Consider the following 19724-nt stretch of genomic DNA (forward strand, 5'->3'; position numbering starts at 1 on the left):
GAATCAGAAAATAATCTAATATAATAAAATGATAGGCCGCGCATGTGCACTAAAAAAATCGTGTTCCCTGATCCCGTCGCGGAAACACGAGTGCGCATGCGCGGGTTGTACGTCACCTGCTCTCCACCTCGCGCCGCCGCAACTTTCAAAATTCCCTGCTGATTGAGCTCGGATGTGCGAGTGTGACCTACTGGAGGGCCCGGTACAGGTCGGAGTCGCTCCGGGGGAGGGGGCGGCTTCCGAATAAACAAGATGAAGCGGCTCGCTCCGTCGATGGGTCGAAGAAAACGCGTGGCGGTGCGCGTCCGAAACTTGCTGCCCAAGGAGGTGTCTACACAGTACCATTCAGCCCGACGGGTTGAGCCTACCATCCAACCCTCCCACCGCCAGATGAACACAAACCTCCGGCCTGCTCCACAGCACTGTAAACATTCTGCTTCCAGCCTTCTACTGTCTTCATTTTCACTGCCGAGGAAAGTGTAGAGTGCTGTGGAGCTGCTGCAGGCCGGTGGTTTGTGTTCGTCTCACGATGGCAGGGTCAGTGGGGTCGACTGCATGGCAGCGGTACTGGCGTGGGGGGTGGGGGGGTAGATATAAACATGCTGTAAATAGCGAATTCTACTGTATGGGAGAATGGAGGGGGGGTTGAAATTAAAGGTTCTACTGCACAGGGGGATGGGAGGCAGGCAGGCTGGCTTCGGTGAGAGGGTGTGGGTGGAACAAAGTCTAAAAGGCATTGAGGGGGGCATTGGAAGGAGGCACTGGGGGCACTAAGGACATAGGAAAGGGCACTAAGGACACGGGAAGGAGGCACTGGGGGGCACTGAGGGCACTAAGGATATAGGAAGAAGGCACTGAGGGCACTAAGGACATTGAATGGGACATTAAGGACATGGAAGGCGGCACTGGGGGCACTAAGGGAAGACAGAAGGGGTCATGGAGAGACAGTGAGAGGGAAAAGGGGCTGCTTCGGGGGGGAGGTCTGTGCTGGGGGCAAACAGCTTTGCTCTGGGGTGAATACAGAAGGGGCCCACGGATAGACAGTCAGGGAGAGAGAAAGGGGGCTGCTTTGGGTGGAGGGGTGTGCTGGGGGCAGACAGTTTTGTTTAAGGAGGGGCGAGAAGATAGAAGGACACAGGCAGTGGCCAAGGAGAGAGAGAGAGAGAGAAAGAAACATAGACAGACAGACACATCTATTCTAGCACCCGTTAATGTAACGGGCTTAAAGACTAGTATTAAATATTGAACTAGGCCAGTTACTGGGCAGACTTGCACAGTCTGTGTTTGTGTATGGCTGTTTGGTGGAGGATGGGCAGGGGAGGGCTTCAATGGCTGGGAGGGTGTAGATGGGCTGGAGTAAGTCTTAACAGAGATTTCGGCAGTTGGAACCCAAGCACAGTACCGGGTAAAGCTTTGGATTCTTGCCCAGAAACAGCTAAGAAGAAAAAATTTAAATTTAATTTAAAAATTAAAAAAAAAAAATTTAAATTGAATCAGGTTGGGCAGACTGGATGGACCATTCGGGTCTTTATCTGCCGTCATCTACTATGTTACTATGTTACTATGCTGGAGCTGAGCCTTCCCTCTGCTCCGCTCCGCAGGGCTGTGCTGGGCGTGTTCTGGAACCGAACAGATCACGCCATAGTGCAGCCCCACTTTAAGCCTCTTCCCCTTCGCCGATTCAGACTCCAGGGATCCCCCTTCCTCCTCCTTGGAGCCCCCGATGGCAGCGATCTGTTAAGCAGCTGTTGTTGCAGTAGCCAATAGTGTGGGTGAGCAGGAGAGTCGGCAGGGACGTGAGTGACTGGTCCTTGGCATTCGCTTGTTTTTTGATCAGCTAGCCCAGTAGGTGTTCCTGATTTTTTTTAGTGAATTGCTGCCTTCCTACATTTGCATGCCATTCCCCCTCATTTGCATGTGCGAATTGGATTGGATGCAAATCAGATCGGGAGTAAGGTTAGTGAATCGGGTCGGGGTCGCAAACTGGTCAGGATATGAACAGTGTTCTTAGTGAATCTAGCCCTAAGTCCCCTTATGGCCTAAGGCACTAGGTGCACAAAGGCAGTAGGGAAATACCTACCTACCTGTACATTCAGGAGTTTAATCACCCAGACCCCCAATACGTCTATCTTTAAGCCCTATTCTCAAAAAAAAAAAAAAAAAAAATCACCCAAGTCCCAAATGCTCAAAACAAAACCTTTTAGGTGTGCATGAATCTCTAACCGGCATCTGTTAAGCGCCGGTTAGAGATTTGTGGACCTGTCATCCCCCCCGTAATGATCGCCAGCAGGAGAGATGCCCAATCTCTTCTGCGGCGATCCCGTGAACCCTCGCGTAATGTAACCCTCGCGTAATGTTCCCTGGCAGGAGGGGTGCCCAATCCCTCCTGGTGACACCCTGCGACCCCTCCCCAAGCATTTGCCTCCACCCCCTCCAGGACCTCCCTAACCCCCACCAGGACCCCATCCGGACCTCCCCTAACCTGATATTGTTGGCCTGCCCCTTCCCAGTGTATCTTGGGATGCATCAGAGAGGGGCCTAAGTGCCTGATTGGCCCAGGTGCTTAAGGCCCCTTAGGCACCTTGGCCAACCGGAATGTTAGACCCATCTCCCAGTGCATTCCGATTAGCCAGATTCCTTAGGCCACCCTCCCCATAGGAGGGGCTTAGGGGATCTAGCCAATCAGAATCTTAGGCCATTCCCAGTGCATTCTCTCTCTCTTCCCCCCTCTCAATCCCCCCCTCTCTCTCTCCATGAGTCCAACTTTTTGTCATTTTCTCTTTCCCTCCTTTCTTTCCTCCTCATCCATCTTGCCCTCTCCATGAGTCCAACACTTTGTCCCTCCTGCACACTTTTCCCCTCTGTCCTTGCCTCTTCCCTCCAGTGGCATCCCTCCTTCCCACCCCTCCAACCCAACATGCTCTCTCCCCATGCACCATCTCACCCTTCCCTCCAGTGTGTAGCACCTTTCCTTTCCCTCCCTTTCAGCCAGGTCCAGCATCACCTCTTCTCCCTTCCTTTTACCTCCCCCTAGCAAAGGCCCCAAGGCTCCCTGATTAAACCGCGGCTAAACTACTGCTAGCGACAGCTGTTTGCCAAAATTAAAACCACACAGAGCTGCTGCTGCTGGTCCAGGGGTGTGGAGTCCCGGAAGACATGCGTCGAAGGCAGGAGTCCCAGAAGACACACGTCTAGAAATCAGCTGACAGAGGCACCAGAGCTACGCCACACTCAAAATCTCAGAAGGCACAGTAGTGTGCTGTGGCACACAGTTTGCGATACACTGGTCTAAGTCAAAATGTATAAGTTCCGTTCAGGCAACCTGTCAAACTTTTCGATTATGGCTGCCGGACGACTAACTGTAGGTTGGCCCATATCCCACCTACTTCCTGCCTTACCCACTCCTCCAAAAATGCCCCTTTTCACTCTGGGTGGCCAGAAGCAGGGAAAAGGCCTAAACTAGTTTTAGATATATCTAAAACACTGTTTGATTATTGGTACTTGGACAACCAGGTTGTCCAAATGCCAATTTAGGCAGGTTTTTAGACGTATTTATTTTTTGATTATGAGCCCCATAGTGTTTATTTTTCGAGGAGCTACCTGAACTAACGAGGGAGTCTCCCAGTTTTTAAATTAAGCATCTTTTATTACTCTATGTAATGGCACTTATACACTCTGTAGGCAATATTTCATAGTCCAGGAGTTCAAGCACTGCAGAGTGTGAACTAGAGCATAATAAACTTATTGGAAAACTAAAGAAGCCAGATTAGTACAGATCCACACTGCAAAATAGTTAATACTAACTGAAAACCAGGACTCTTTCATATATGCAGAACACAGGCAGACCCTTACCCAGTATAGAATAACTAACCATGAATTTAAAAGTAGAAATATGTAGACAAATGTTAAAACTGAACCCCTAAGAAGTCACAGTGCAACACCAGAGAGAAAGTGATGCATGTTCCCCTGTACTGTGCAAAAATGTAAAAAGAGCAGACTTAAATTTCAAAAACTGACATATTCCAATTACTATATTATAAGTTAACAAACGCAAATAAAACAAAAAGTAGCAAATATGATGTAATTTTATTTGAATAACCGCCTCTTCTATGAAACTGTGCTAGCAGTTGCGCTGAATGGCCCGCGCTGCTCCTGACACTCATAGGAACTCTATGAGCATTGGGAGCAGCGCGGGCCATTCAGCGCTGCTCCCTGTTCTAGAAACTGTTACTGCAGTTTCGTAAAAGAGGGGGTAAATAAATTTTTAAATCAGCTTTCAGAGGCCAAAACCACCTTCCTCGGGTCAGAATAATATACTGCAGTTCGGGTATCTTGTTCTGAAAGGAGGAAGGAGGGTTTGCTTTCCAACAATCAGTCAAAAAAGTATTAAAATTAGTCCAATAAAAATATAATCTTACTTCCATTTTCTATATTTATAAATGTAAAATTTCACATCTACCATTCTACTTTATCCTATACTAAGGGTAGGCAATTCCGGTCCTTGAGAGCCACAGGCAGGTCAGGTTTTTGAATATCCACAATGAATATGTATCAGATGGATTTGCATGCACTGCCTCTGAGATGTAAATCTATCCGCTATAATAAAACCCTTAGCGTGCATGCGCAGTTGAAACTCCCTGCGTCTGTGCTTCGTGATCTGTGCCTCCATGCTGCCGCATGCGCAGCAGGAGCCTGCAGCAGTTTCTCCATCGTCCTCCATCTTCATGCGCATACGTGGCAATGGCTTCCCCCCTCCCACACCCCAGCCAACCTGTGCCTCGATAAACGGCAAATGTCCAGGACTCTAGGGGTCAAGGCACCGCTGCCAGGCGCACACACAGGAAGGAGCAAGAAGTAAAAGGTAGGAGAGTGCGATCGAACATCTTGCCTGAGAGAGGCAGAAAGAAAGACAGACAGCAGGCAGGGAGAGAGACAGACAGAAAGAAAGACAGACAGAAAGGGGGTCAAGGAGAGAGACAGACAGAAAGAAAGACAGACACACGAAAAGACAGGAGGGCATGGAGAGACAAAGAAAGAAAGACAACTGGCTGGGAGAGAGACAGAAAGAAAGAAAAAGACAGGGGGCATGGAGAGAGACAAAAAGAAAGACAGACAGACAGCGGGCAGGGAGAGAGACAGAAAGAAAGAAAAAAAAGAAAGACAGACAGAAAGGGGGCCAAGGAGAGAGACAGACAGAAAGAAAGAATGACAGACACACAGAAATACAGGAGGGCATGGAGAGAGACAGAAAGAAAGAAAGAAAGAAAGACAGACAGCAGGCTGGGAGAAAGACAGACAGCTGGCTGGGAGAAAGACAGACAGCTGGCTGGGAGAGAGACAGAAAGAAAGAAAAACAGACAGCGGGCAGGGAGAGAGAGAGAGACAGAAAGAAAGACAGGCAGAAAGCGGGCAGAGAGAGAGAGAAAGAAAGAAAGAAAGACACAGAGAAAGACAGGAGGGCATGGAGAGACAAAAAGAAAGACAGCTGGCTGGGAGAGAGACAGAAAGAAAGAAAAAGACAGCAAGCAGGGAGAGAGACAGACAAAGACAGACACACAGAAAGACCCATGGAGAGAGACAGAAAGAAAGACAGACAACGGGCAGGGAGAGAGATAGAAAAAAAGAAAGGCAGATACACAGAAAGACAGGAGGGCATGGAGAAAGAAAGACAGACATACAGCTGGCTGGGAGTGAGACAGAAAAAATACAGATATACAGCAGGCAGGGAGAGAGAGACAGAAAGAGACAGACAGCGGGCAGGGAGAGAGAGACAGAAAGAAAGAAAGACAGACAGAAGGGGGCCAAGGAGAGAGACAGACAGAAAGACCGGGGCAGGGAGAGACAAAGAAAAAAAGACAGGCAGGGAGAGAGAGACAGAGGGCAGAGAGAGAGAGAGAAAGAAAGACAGGCAGACAGCGGGCAGGCAGAGAGAGACAGAAAGAAAGAAAGAAAGAGACAGAAAGGGGGCCAAGGAGAGACAGAAAGAAATAAATACAGACACACAGAAAGACAGGAGGGCATGGAGAGACAAAAAGAAAGACTTCTGGCTGGGAGATAGACAGAAAGAAAGAAAAAGACACACAGAATGACAGGAGGGCATGGAGAAAGAAAGAAAGACAGGCCTACTGCTGGCTGGGAGAGAGAGAAAAAAATACAGACAGCGGGCAGGGCGAGAGAGTGACAGAAAGAAAGAAAGATAGTGGGCAGGGAGAGAGAGACAGAAAGACAGATGGAAGGGGGCCAAGGAGAGAGAGAGACAGACAGAAAGACAGGGGGGCAGGGAGAGACAAAGAAAAAAAGACAGGCAGGGAAGAGAGAAAGAAAAGTTGGGCAAGGAGAGAGAAAGAAAGACAGCGGGCAGGGAGAGAGACAAAGAATGACAGACAGCTGGCTGGGAGAGAGACAGAAAAAAAGAAAAAGACAGACAGTGAGCAAAGAGAGAGACAGACAAAGAAAGAAAGAGAGACAGACACACACAAAGACAGGGAGTCATGGAGAGAGACAGAATGAAAGAAAGGCAGACAGCGGGCAGGGAGAGAGACAGAAAGAAAGACAGACAGAAAGGGGGCCAAGGAGAGAGGCAGACAGAAAGAAAGACACAGAGAAAGACAGGGGGCCAGGGAGAGAGAAAGAAAGAAAGAAATGCCTCAGCGCCCCATTGTGCTAAAAGTCTACACATCTATTCTAGTACCTGTTAATGTAACAGGCTTAAACACTAGTTTCATGCATATTTATTGTGGATACCCTGAAAACCTGACCTGCCTGTGGCTCTCGACCAGAATTGCCTACCCCTGTCCTAAACTAAAAACAAAACTTGTTGATTTTTACCTTTGTCTGATCATTTACTTTTTCTGGTTTCTGCTTTTCTTGGCTTCTTAATTCTCTTGCTAAGACTTCTTGTCCATTTGTCACATTTCTCCTTTCTTCTCCTTTTCCTTTCAGCTTTTTTCAATTTTATTTTTCTGTCTCCTTCTACTATACTTTCCAATTTCCCCCTTTTTTTCTGTCTACTTACAGTTTGCCATATCTATCCCTTTCCCCTTTTATCCACTCTGCCTCCTCTCCCCTTCTGCATCCAGCTATCCCCTCCCACCCAACCGCTGCTTCTTCTCTCGACTAACAGCAGTGGCAACAAAACAAATATGAAACCATCACAGAGCCACTTCGTTCATCCTTGCGACTGCCAGCTCTGCTCTGGAACTGATATCAAGAGGGAGGTGGGTCCAATAGTCACAAGGATGAACAGAGTGGTCCTGCAATAACATCATTTTTGTCTTCGTTTTGCTGCTGTTGCCTCTGTTTAGTCTGGAGAAGCAGTTCGAGCTGGATGTGGGTGAACGGGGCAATCATCATGTGCCTGGCTCTGATTTTTGGGGGTGCCGTACTGCCCGTGGCTTCCCCCATTCAATGTCTTTCCTAAATTTCAAATCTCATATTTCCTGTATTGTTGGTATATCCTTTTATCCTTTGACAAATTTGCTTTGCAAGGTCTTATATTAACCAACCATCATTATGTCTTCTCATCCACTCCCCTGTTATTTCCCTGCTAGATTATTGTAATTCTATACTACACGGCTTACTCCATTACCAACTGATGATTACAGCTCATCTAGAAAACTTCCATCAAGTTAATACAAAGAGATTTGATAGCATTACTCCCCTTTTTTATACTGTACATTGGTTACCAGTCCAGTATTGGATTGCTATAAAATTATTCTCTTAACCTTTTACACTTTTCAGTCAAGTCTTCCTCTCTCTTTATTCAAACACCTTAACCTTTACTCCCCAAACTGTTCTTTATATTCCTCCCATCATTACCTCCTTGTTGTCTCCTCTTTCCTTCAAACTTGCTCACACTCTGCCAGAACCTCTGCTTTTTCAGTCTGTGTATCTTTCCACACAGTCTTGCATCTTTCCACACAGTTTTGCATTCCACTGAAAACAACTTGCAATCCCAACTAGGGCCCCCTTTATAAATCATATTCTCTCTTCCTCTTCCAGACCATTTCCCCCCAATCCACACTTCTTTCCTAATCCATACTCGTTCCTATTCTTCATCCAAACTTCACTTATTGTCTTTTTTGTTAAAAACATAAATTCACTCACTCAGTTCCACTAATTCTCATTTCTTTCTCTTAAGCAGAAAATGTTATGGAGTACAAATCTATCTCTGTAACTCTCGTTTAAAGTTACATAAGATTATTGAATGCTCACCTACAGGGGTGCTAACTTTGCTTGCTTTGTGGTGTTTAATATGGTGCCTTTTCTTTAGCATCTGTCTCGTATCCTGAGTATAGCACCTTCACATTTTCTTCATTGCCAATGACTTGACATCCTAATGGCAGCAACTCTTGGCTGCCTTCTGTCTTTAGTCATTGGCAAGGTGAATTGCTCCATGCTAGCATCACAAGCATTTGCAAAATGCAGGATCTGGCATGTTGCACAAAATTAGCAGTCAGGAAGTGCTAGATCATGAATTTTTAAAATGCTTGCAGCTCCCTGCTTTAAGAGGGCTGCTGACATTTGGATGTTTACAGGTTTTTTTTCCTGCTCTCTGGGCAACTGCCTAAAAGGCCCAGCTTTGGATGCCCCTTCCTTTTTCAAACAAACTAGTGTTAGAAAAGAGCTTTGAGAAAACTGAGATCCATTCTGGCTGGGAAGTCTTGATATTATGATTTTTATTTGGTCAAGAGACCTGGTGTTTTGGCCACCCTTTGTAATTAGGCAGTTTAGTGATTGAGGAAAATGTCTATTTTGGTTACTAGGACCTTGGTATAAATGCAAGCAAACCGGATCGAAGAGAGAAGAACAGAGCGGCAGCTCAGCGCAGTCGTCGGAAACAAATGGCAAAAGCTGATAAGCTGCACCAGGTGAGGTACTTGAGGGTCTGGGGGTGGGAGATGACTTGGTAAGATCCTTCAGGTTCCTAGAGGTAAAGTCCACAAAGCATTATTAAGGCAGATCTGGAAAAAGACTGCAGCATGGAATATTGCTATTTTGGGGGATCCTACCAGACATAGGAGCCAGCTCTGTGGGTGTTTGAGTACCCTCAATATTGAACATACTCTTTGACTTCGTCCAGGAAGAGAGAATTTATAATGGGTTTAGCACTCCCAATCATTTTGAAAGTTGGCCCCTCTTCTTTCAGGGATTTGTGACCCAGGTTGACCACTTTTGGAAAAGGGAAATTGGACTCGACCTTTGGTTGGACCCGATATGGCATTTATGTGCCTAAGTCACTGTCCCTTTTCTGATCCTGATCAAGTCACTTATCCACTGCAGTTAAGCTTTTTGTTTGGTTTTCCTAATCTTTATCTCGGACCTAAAAGTGATATTGTTATATTGAACTAATTCTATTTCTGTTTGTCTTGCCATTTCCCTCCTGCTCCTTACTTCAAATTCAGGTTTGTAAATGTAGATTTAGGCCCAGTTTTCATAAGTAAAGCAAGAATAATTTGTAAGCCAGAAGTATTAGGAAATAGAAAAAATATAGCCTTATGGCCCATCTAGTCTGCCCATCCTCAGTAATCATTATCTCTTCCTTTATCTAAGAGATCCCACATCTTGAATTTAGTCACAGTATCTATCTCCATTAGTTCTTCTGGGAGACTGTTCCATGCATCTACTACCCTTTCTGTAAAAAAGTTTTAGGTTTATTAGGTTTCTATATACCGCCTCAAGATTATCTAAGCGGTTTACAATCAGGTACTCAAGTATTTTCCCTATCTGTCCCGGTGGGCTCACAATCTATCTAATGTACCTGAGGCTATGGAGGACTGAGTGATTTTCCCAGGGTCACAAGAAGTAGCGCGGGGTTTGAACCCACAACCCCAGGGTGCTGAGGCTGTAGCTCCAACCACTGCGCCACACACTCCTCCTATTACTTTAGATTACTCTTGAGTCTAGCACCTCTAAACTTCATCCAATGCTTTCTCATTTCAGAGCTTCCTTTCAAATGAGACTCATGTGCATTACGCCACATAGGTATTTAAATGTGTCTAACATATCTCCCCTCTCCCGCCTTTCCTCCAAATTGAGATCTTTAAGTCTGTCCCCATACTCCTTATGATGAAGACCATGCATCATTTTAGTAGCCTTTCTCTGGATTGATTCCATCCTTTTAATATTTTTTTGAAGGTTCGCTCTCCAGAATTGTACACAATATTCTAAATGAGGTTGTTAGGAATAAAATTACTTCTGTTTTTGTAATTCTATGTGTATGTGTGTTTATCTTTTTCGCTATGTTTCACTCCAGAGGTCAAGTTTATTGTAGAGTTATTAATATCAGGAAGCTTACCCAAACATGATAGCAGAAACCAGAAATGAGCTTAAATAATCAATTTGGTTTATTAAGAAAATTAATTTGATAATTACAAGGGAAAAATTAAATACAATGAATCTGTATACAACAGGCTTCACATATAAGTCACAGATTGTGATAACAGTAAAACTTTTCTAAGATACCTACCTCTTATTCTATGTATACTTAATCTATGAATAAACTAGTTTCTTCCTATAAATGTAACTAAATTCTTAAATCAAATCAAAGGGAAACCATACATTACCTAATTCTTTCTCTCTATATAAAAGCCTGGATCCTGCAGAAGAAGGGGACCAAATCAGGAACAGGCCCAGTAGAGCAGCCCCCTCCCTTCTTCCCCGAATAATCTTTTTGTGTATACATTTTAGATCATGTGATGGGTGGAAAGTTCTAAAGTCGTGTATACATGTCTTCAGGGCCCATGTCCTTCTTTGCACAACTTCTCCAAGGGTGGGGTACAGAGTACATGACAGCAGCCAACCTCCATCAGCCATCATGTGTTATCCCTTACACCTCTTCTTACAATTGATGCATTCGATATCATGCCAACACCCCTGTCCCTAGATCTCTTCATAGCTAAAGTCATCTCAACTCAACATCTTGGGGGTGGGACATGACACAGACAATCTTATTTGCTTCTTGATTCAGCCCACTGGATATTCTGCATGACCCCATGTTCCAGTTCAAACCAAACACATGATTTATTGCCAATTCATCAGACAGCTCAGCAAAAAGCCTTCTTGCTAGTCTGACAATTATGAAACAGGATAATAGTAATAATAATTAATTTTCTTATATACCGCCCAACCAGAAGTTCCGGGCGGTTCACAACAAGAGAACTGAGGCATATCAGTGAAGATGCAGGGTACAGTAGAATTCAGTAGAATACAATGCTATACAATACAATACGATACAATGCGGAATGATACAAAGCAAAATCATCGCACAAATTTGCCAAACAGATAGGTTTTCAGTGATTTTCTAAACTCATAGTAAGATTGGGAGTGGGCAATCAGAGGACACATCCAAGAGTTCATTCTCCCCACTTGAAAGGCTAGACTTTTGTCTAAAAAAACTTTTAAAATGGAAGGCTTTCAGAGTAGGGTACATGAACATGCCCGAGTTTCTTGTGTTCTTGCTTGATGTGACTAGTCATCTCAAAAAGAGAGTAAAGAAAACGCTTCCTGCCCGCCATTTTAATTCCCCACTAAATCTATCATCCTGCTAACCCCAATCATGTTAATAAAATAATGTGCTTAGTTCCTTACAAGGTCTCACCAGAGTCTTATACAGGGGCATCAATACCTCCTTTTTCCTACTGGCCATACCTCTTCTTATGCACCTTAGCATCCTTCTAGCTTTCGCTGTTACCTTTTCAACCTGTTTTCTTAAGATCATCATACCCAAGTGCCACTCTTCTGTCATGCACATAAGATCGTCACCCCCTAAACAGTTCGCTCCTTCAAGTTTATGCAGCCCAAATCCATGCCCTTGCATTTATTAACATTAAATTTTAGCTGCCAAATTTCAGACCATTCTTCAAGATTTGCTAGGTCGGTCTTCATGTTATTCACACCATATGGGGTGTCTACTCTATTGCAGATTTTGGTATCATCCGCAAAGAAACAAATCTTACCTGACAGCCCTTCAGCAATATCACTTTTAAAAATGTTTATAAAGAACATGCCCAAGAACAGAACCTTGAGGTAAGCCACTGGTAACATCTCTTTTCTCAGAGCGATCTCCATTGACCTCTACCCTCTGTCGTTCTTGATCCAGCCTGTCACTTTGGAGCCCATCTCAAGGGCACTCACTTTATTTATTAGATGTCTATATGGCACACTGTCAAAGGCTTTGCTAAAATCTAAATACACCACATCTAGCACATTCCCTGTACCCAATTCTCTGGTCACCCAGTCAAAGAAATTGATCAGATATGTCTGACAGTATCTACCTCTAGTGAATCCATGTTGCCTCTAGTTCTGTAATCCACAGAATTCCAGAAACTTCACCATTCTCTGTTTTAAAAGCATTTCCATTAATTTGCTTACCACAGAAGTCAGACTTACTGGCCTGTAATTCCCTACTTCTTCCTTACTTCCACTTTTGTGTAGAGGGGCCACATCTGCCCTTCTCCAGGCCTCCGGTACCACTCCCAACTCTAGAGAAGCATTGAAAAGGTCAGCCAGCTAAGCCACCAGAACTTCCCTAAGTTCTTTCAGCACCCTCGGATGTATACCGTCCGGCCCCCTCGCTTTGTCTACCTTTAGCTAGCTCCTCATGAACACAACCCTCTGCAAATCAATCTGGGTCTACCACTCCTCCATCCTTATTCACACATTTGTCTTCTGCGGTCCCGCTCGCAGCGCTTCAGCCCTGAACACAGAATAGAAATGTTTAAGCAATTCAGCCTTTTCTTTATCGGCTTCTATGTATTCCTCCCTTTCACTTTTGAGTCTCATAATGCCACTTTTGTACTTCCTTTCACTGATATATCTAAAAAAGGTCTAGTCTCCCCGTTTTACTCCCCGTTGTATGTTTGCTTTCCTGACTACTTGACCAGCCTCTCTTAACTTTTCCAGATATCTTTTCCTGTCTTCCCCTTTCTGCAATCTTTTGTACTTTATGAAAGTTACTTTTGAGAACCAAAGTGGCCTTTTTTCCTCTTATTGCCTCACAAAAAAGTTTGTCACCCTTACAATAACTCCTTTCAGTTTTGCCCACTGCATTTTTATTCTTTCTAGATGTTCCCATCCAGACAACAATTCCTTGACATAATCTCCCATCCGAACAAAGTTAGTTTTTTATAAAGTCTAGAACCTTTACTTTTGAATGAGCCCTCTCTATACCCATCTTAATTTTAAACCATACCATGCAGTTATTACTGGATGCCAGATGATCATCCACTGTAATATCAGAAACACTTTCTCTGTATGCAGTAAGTCCAGCTGGAACAGTTCTCCTTATAGAGTCTCCAGTTGTGGACGCGATGGTCTCAGCCATCTCAAAGCGCCATACCGTGCCTGTTGAGGGCGGTGCTGCCTTGAAGGACCCAGAGGAGCATAAGTTGGAGTCCCTCCTTAAGCAGAGTTTTGATGTGGCAGCTCTGGCACTCTAGGTGGCGATGTGTGGCGGGCTGGTGGCTCAGGCGTGGCTTTGTTGTCGGTTCCAGACTCTTCATCTGGTTCAAGAGGTGCATCTGGATCAACCACAGTGGGCAGTACTGCTCATGGATGCCAGTATCCTGGGTTGGGGGGGGAGCTCAGTGTCTGGGCACTCAGCTCAGGGCACCTGGTCCACAGAGGAGGCCTCCTGGTCAATCAGTGTTCTGGAAACCAGAGCCATCTAGCTAGCGCTGTTGGCCTTCCATTCCTTCTGGACGGGCAAATCAGTCAGGGTTCTGTCCGACAATGCCACAGCGGTGGCATATGTGAATCATCAGGGAGGCACCAAGAGCACCTTGGTGGCACAAGAGGTGGCTCTGTTCATGGTCTGGGCAGAGGCGCATCTTCTGGACATTTCGGCTTCCAACATAGTCGTTATGTGTTAGATCCAGGAGAATGGTGTCTTAAGTCCCGTGGCGTTTCAGTTGATAGTACAAGCTGGACCTGATTGCCACGAGTGTCAACACCAAAACTCCCTGCTTCTTCAGTCGTCGCAGGGACAGTCAGATTGAGGGTCTGGATGCTCTGGTTCAACCATGGCTAACGGAGGGGCTGCTGTATGTGTTCCCTCCATGGTCATTAGTGGGCAGAGTTCTTCTTCTCATTGATCATCATCCAGGCTCCGGATTGGCCCTGGCATCCGTGGTAGGTGGAGCTGGTGAGGTATCTGGTAGTGGACCCTCTGCTTCTGCCTCTCTCAACCGACCTTCTGACTCAGGGCCCCATTCTAATGTTGGATCCGGGTCCCTTCTATCTTACGGCTTGGTTCTTGAAAGGGACTGCATAGGTAAAAAGGGGTATTCTGATAAGGTGTTTTCAACCCAGTTGGGGTCCCGTAGACTTTCCACCTCTCGGGCTTATGTGTGGATTTGGCATATCTTTAAGTAACAGTGTGGGGCGCGTGGAGTGGTCTCTTTTTGCGCTTCCTTGCCTAACATTTTGGAATTCTTGCAGGATGGCTTAGACAGGGGTCTTGCTTGGTCTTGTCTCCGAGTTCAGCTTGCGACCTTGTCAGCTTTTCGTGGGTTACTGCGTGGTCAGCGTTTGACTGCCATTCCTGATATCATTTGCTGCTTGCGGGCGGCCAAATTGCTCAAGCCTCCCGTGTGGCCTTCTGTGCTATCTTGGGATCTTAATCTGGTCCTTCCGTGCTGGTGCACCTTCCTTTTGAACCTTTGGATGCCTGCTCATTGAAGGACCTTACCCTCAAAGCGGTCTTCTAGGTGGATATTACATCTGCTAGATGTGTTTCTGAGCTGCAGGCTTTCTCTTGTAGGTCTCTCTTCCTGGAGTTTTCTAGGGAGCAGGTCATGTTTTGACCTGTTCCTTCCTTTCTGCCAAAGGTAGTTTCTCCTTTTCATGTCAATCAGGTAGTGGTCCTTCTGGTGTTGGGTAGTTGGGAGGGATCTTCTGAGCAGAAACAGTTGCGCAAGTTGGATGTCAGTTGAGTCCTTCGCTCTTATGTGCAGAAGACCCAGGAGATCAGGAAATCAGATCATCTCTTTGTCCTTCTAGCAGGTTCTCATAAGGGGATGGCGCTTCCAAGGCTACCATTGTGTGCTGGATTAAGGAGACTATTGCTTCCGCTTACCTTCTTCAGAAAAGCCTATTCCTGAATTTCTCAAGGCTCATTCCACTTGGGGTTAGGCAGCTTCTTGGGCTGAGTCTTCTTTAGAGCCTCCAGTGGATATTTGCAAGGCTGCAATTTGGTCTTCTCTGCATGTCTTTGTCAGACAGTACCATGTGGATGTTCAGGTGCATCGGGACACGGTATTTGATGAGCGTGTTTTGGTGTCTGCCCTTCGGGGTTCTACTTTGGTACGTCCCATTCGTAAGGACTATACCAGTCTACCAGGCGATACAGGAGAAATTAGGTTCTTACCTGCTAATTTTCTTTCTGTAAGACTGTAGACAGGTATAGTCACCCACCCTATCTGTCTTTATGCAGTGATTGCGGGTTTTTGCTCATGTGCAGAATTTGAATTTTTCTGCAGGTTCTAGTATTTTGCTAGGGCTGAGGAGATACAAGAACAGTGGTGATAGCTCAGCTGGCTTAGCTGGTGAGCTGTGGGGACATTTTATATACTGGTACCTGGTTTCTAGTTTCTATACATGTTCCAGCAGTTGTTTCCATGTGTTTGTTGTTTTACACTCCTGTTCGGAGTATGTTTACTGTTCTCAGTTTGGATCTGTTTGGCTATTCGGCAGACTGAAGTGGTGGTGGAGGGGTGGGGGGGAGCCTATCCTCATATACAAGTTTTGGTCTCAGTCTCCACCTGCTGGTCACAGTAAGGTATAAACCCATTCATAAGGACTATACCGATTTACAGGCTAACAGAAAAAAAATTAAAAGGTAAGAACCTAATTTCTTATATTGTCTGGAGTAGCCTACTTATTAGAACAACTTCCTCGGCACCCTGAAGTTGAGTTCAATTCCTACTGCAGCTCTTTGTGACTCTAGCAAGTCACTTAACACTTCATTGCCCAGGTACAAAATAAGTGGCCATCTAGGGGATTAGGGATAGGGATTTGATAAACCATTTGGACAAGGAGTATGACACAGTTTACAGTCAGATATGCAAGCATTTTTCCTATCTGTCCCAGTGGGCTCACAGTCTATCTAATGTACCTGTTAGACGTAAAAAGACTTGATTTTGATTTTACGTTTATTTTGCTCTTTTACTTTTAAACATTATATATTTCCATTTTATTTTAAGTAATAAGTGATTTTATGTAACTAATTTTTAGTTAATTAGGATTATAGATCATAAGCTGCCCAGAAGGTTTTGGCCCTTGGACAGGGATAGTAAGATTTGAATAAACTTGGTAAGTGACTGCCCAGGGTCATAAGGAGCAGTGAAGGTGGTGGTGGGGGAGGGGGGGTTGTTAAAATATGTAAACCACTTTGATTGTAACTGCACAAAAAAAGCTCTCTCACTCATATGTTTACAAATTCAGTCTTCCAGTTTCTTCTCATATGTCTTATGGCACAAACTGTACTGTATTTGTTGCCTTCCTCTGAACCACTATGTCCTTGAAGAGATATGGCTACTTTGATTTTTATCTTGAAAGCTGGTACTGTATATCAAATTTTCTATAAACATAAGCATGGTACTCAGCGATGTTTTGTAGAGCGGCATCAACTTTAACCTGCTGAGTTTATTTATGAGCCTCTATGAGGAACCATGGCAAAGGCCTTACTGAAATTCAATTCTCTGGTCATTCCGTCAAAGAAATCAGATTTGTTTGGCACAATTTTCTTTTGGTGAAACCATGTTGCCTCAGATCTTGTAACCTGTTGGATTCCAGAAAACTCACTATCCTTTCCATGAGCAGCACCTCCATTATCTTTCCAGCTTATGGGGCTCATTTTCAAAGCACTTAGACACATATACAGTACCATAGGTTTCTATGGTACTTTGTGTATCTAAGTGCTTTGAAAATGAGCTTCTATGTGTCTAAAATAATGGCTTTAGTATGTTTGGATTTTCAGAAGGCATTATACACAATCATACTACCAGTGGCATAGTGAAGGCGAGAGGTGCCTGGGGCAATGGTGCCGCCCCTTCACACGCTCCTGCTCCCTCCTGCCTAATGCACGCCACTTCCCTTCCCCCATACCTCTGTAATGTTCCTGGCACGAGCAGCAACCCCCAACCTGCTGTTGTGACAGCGTCAGCTCTTAAGAACATAAGAATTGCCGCTGCTGGGTTAGATCAGTGGTCCATCATGCCCAGCAGTCTGCTCACGCGGTGGCCCTCCGATCAAAGACCAGTGCCCTGAGACTAGCCCTACCTGCATGCTTTCCGGTTCAGCAGGAACTTGTCTAACTTTGTCTTGAATCCCTGGAGGGTATTTTCTCCTATGACAGACTCTGGGTGAAGAAGAACTTCCTTAAGTTCGTACGGAATCTATCCCCTTTCAATTTTAGAGTTCCCTCTTGTTCTCCCTACCTTGGAGAGGGTGAATAACCTGTCTTTATCTACTAAGTCTATTCCCTTCAGTACCTTGAATGTTTCGATCATGTCCCCTCTCAATCTCCTCTGTTCGAGGGAGAAGAGGCCGAGTTTCTCTAATCTTTCGCTGTACGGCAACTCCTCCAGCCCCTTAACCATTTTAGTCGCTCTTCTCTGGACCCTTTCAAGTAGTACCGTGTCTTTCTTCATGTACGGCGACCAGTGCTGGACGCAGTACTTCAGGTGAGGGCGCACCATGGCCCGGTACAGCGGCATGACAACCCTCTCTGACCTGTTTGTGATCCCCTTCTTAATCATTCCTAGCATTCTGTTCGCCCTTTTCGCCACCACCGCGCATTGCGCGGACGGCTTCATTGACTTGTCGATCAGAATTCCCAAGTCTCTTTCCTGGGAGGTCTCTCCAAGTACCTCCCCGGACATCCTGTATTCGTGCATGAGATTTTTGTTACCGACATGCATCACTTTACACTTATCCACTTTGAACCTCATCTGCCATGTTGATGCCCATTTCTCGAACCTGATTATGTCACGTTGCAGATCTTTGCAATCCCCCTGTGTCTTCACTACTCTGAATAACTTCGTATTGTCCGCAAATTTAATCACCTCACTCGTCGTACCTATGTCCAGATCATTTATAAAGATGTTGAAGAGCACGGGTCCAAGCACCGAGCCCTGCGGCACCCCACTAGTGATGTTCTTCCAGTCCGAGTATTGTCCATTTACCCCCACTCTCTGTTTCCTATGCTCCAGCCAGTTTTTAATCCACGTGAGTATTTCACCCTCAAATTCATGGCTCGCAATTTTTCGAAGTAGTTGTTCATGCGGGACCTTGTCGAACACTTTCTGAAAATCCAGATATACGATGTCTGTTTGCCTGTTTACTCCCTCAAAGAAGTGCAGTAAGTTTGTCAGGCAAGATTCTCCTTTGCTGAAGCCGTGCTGGCTGGTCCTCATCAGATTGTGTCCATCAAGGTAATCAATGATACGGTCCTTTATCAGCACTTCTACCATCTTTCATGGTACTGAAGTCAGACTCACTGGCCTGTAGTTTCCCGGATCTCCCCTCAAACCTTTCTTGAAGATCGGCGTAACATTCGCCACTTTCCAGTTTTCCGGAATCCTTCCTGATTTGATTGACAGATTGGCTATTAGTTGAAACAGTTCAGCTATAACCCCTTTCAGTTCCTTGATTACCCTCGGGTGGATGCCATCTGGTCCCGGGGATTTATTGTTTTTGAGCCTATCAAACTGCCTGCATACCTCTTCTAGACTGACTGTCGACCCTGTCAGTTTCCCGTCTTCGTTTCCTGTATACCTGTCGGCTTTGGGTATGTTGGATATATCCTCTTCAGTAAATACAGACGCAAAAAATGTGTTCAGTTTGTCAGTGATGGCTTTGTCCTCCTTCAGTACTCCCTTTATTCTCTGGTCATCTAACAGCCCCACCGCTTCCTTCGTGAGTCGTTTCCCCTTAATATATTGAAAGAATGGCTTAAAATTTTTTGCCTCCTTGGTTATTTTTTCCTCATAGTCTCTTTTGGCCCCTCTCACCGCCTTATGGCACTTGCTTTGATGTTTGTGCTTTTCCCAGTTTTCATCTGTTTTTGTCCTTTTCCATTCTTTAAACAAAGTCTTCTTGTCTCTGATCGCTTCCTTCACTGCTACAGTGAGCCATGCCGGTTCCTTGTTCTTTTTCCTCTTGGAACCCTTATTGATACACGGTATATATAGATTTTGCGCATTGGTGACTGTGTTCTTAAAAAGGGACCATGCTTGCTCTAGCGTTTTTACAGTGCTTATCCTCTTCCTAATCTTCCCCACCATGTCACTTTTGCTTCAAGCAATTTGATTGTTCCATATATGCGACTGAGGTATTCTGTTAGTATGAATTTTCTATGCAGCCTTCTGTAACTATTTGGTTTGAACATTTTCCCAGTAGATATATTGATATTTTAGGGTCCTAAAATATCATAGGTAGGTGTGGCAGAGTCCAGTCCAGACTCACCTGGAACACTGCCCATATGCACTCAAAACAGCACAAACAACCACTGTGAAAAGGCGCAACAAGAAAATTTTAATTTTTCTAGAGACCTGAGTCTGTTTCCTCACAGACTCAGGAAAGGCATAAACTGCTTAGTTTTCATAGCTTTAAGTCACTTCCACATTTATTTTCCTTATGGGCTTGGCTTACCCTGCTTCAGTAGAGATCAGTTACCCCTGGAGGTTCTTGCACACGTCCCAAACCTTTCCAAGGCTCCCTCA

General features: G+C 45.1%; 1 protein-coding gene across 1 annotated transcript in view; it reads left to right on the forward strand.

Annotated features, from left to right (window-relative positions):
* Positions 1 to 19724, forward strand: part of BATF2 (basic leucine zipper ATF-like transcription factor 2) — a 40220-nt gene that overhangs the window by 11978 nt on the left and 8518 nt on the right. The window contains exon 3 of the mRNA XM_033953960.1: positions 8766 to 8870. Within this exon, the coding sequence (XP_033809851.1) occupies positions 8766 to 8870 (105 nt within the window). The remainder of the gene's footprint in view (positions 1 to 8765; positions 8871 to 19724) is intronic.

Source organism: Geotrypetes seraphini, chromosome 8 (assembly GCF_902459505.1).
Source record: "Geotrypetes seraphini chromosome 8, aGeoSer1.1, whole genome shotgun sequence".
NCBI lineage: Eukaryota > Metazoa > Chordata > Amphibia > Gymnophiona > Dermophiidae > Geotrypetes > Geotrypetes seraphini.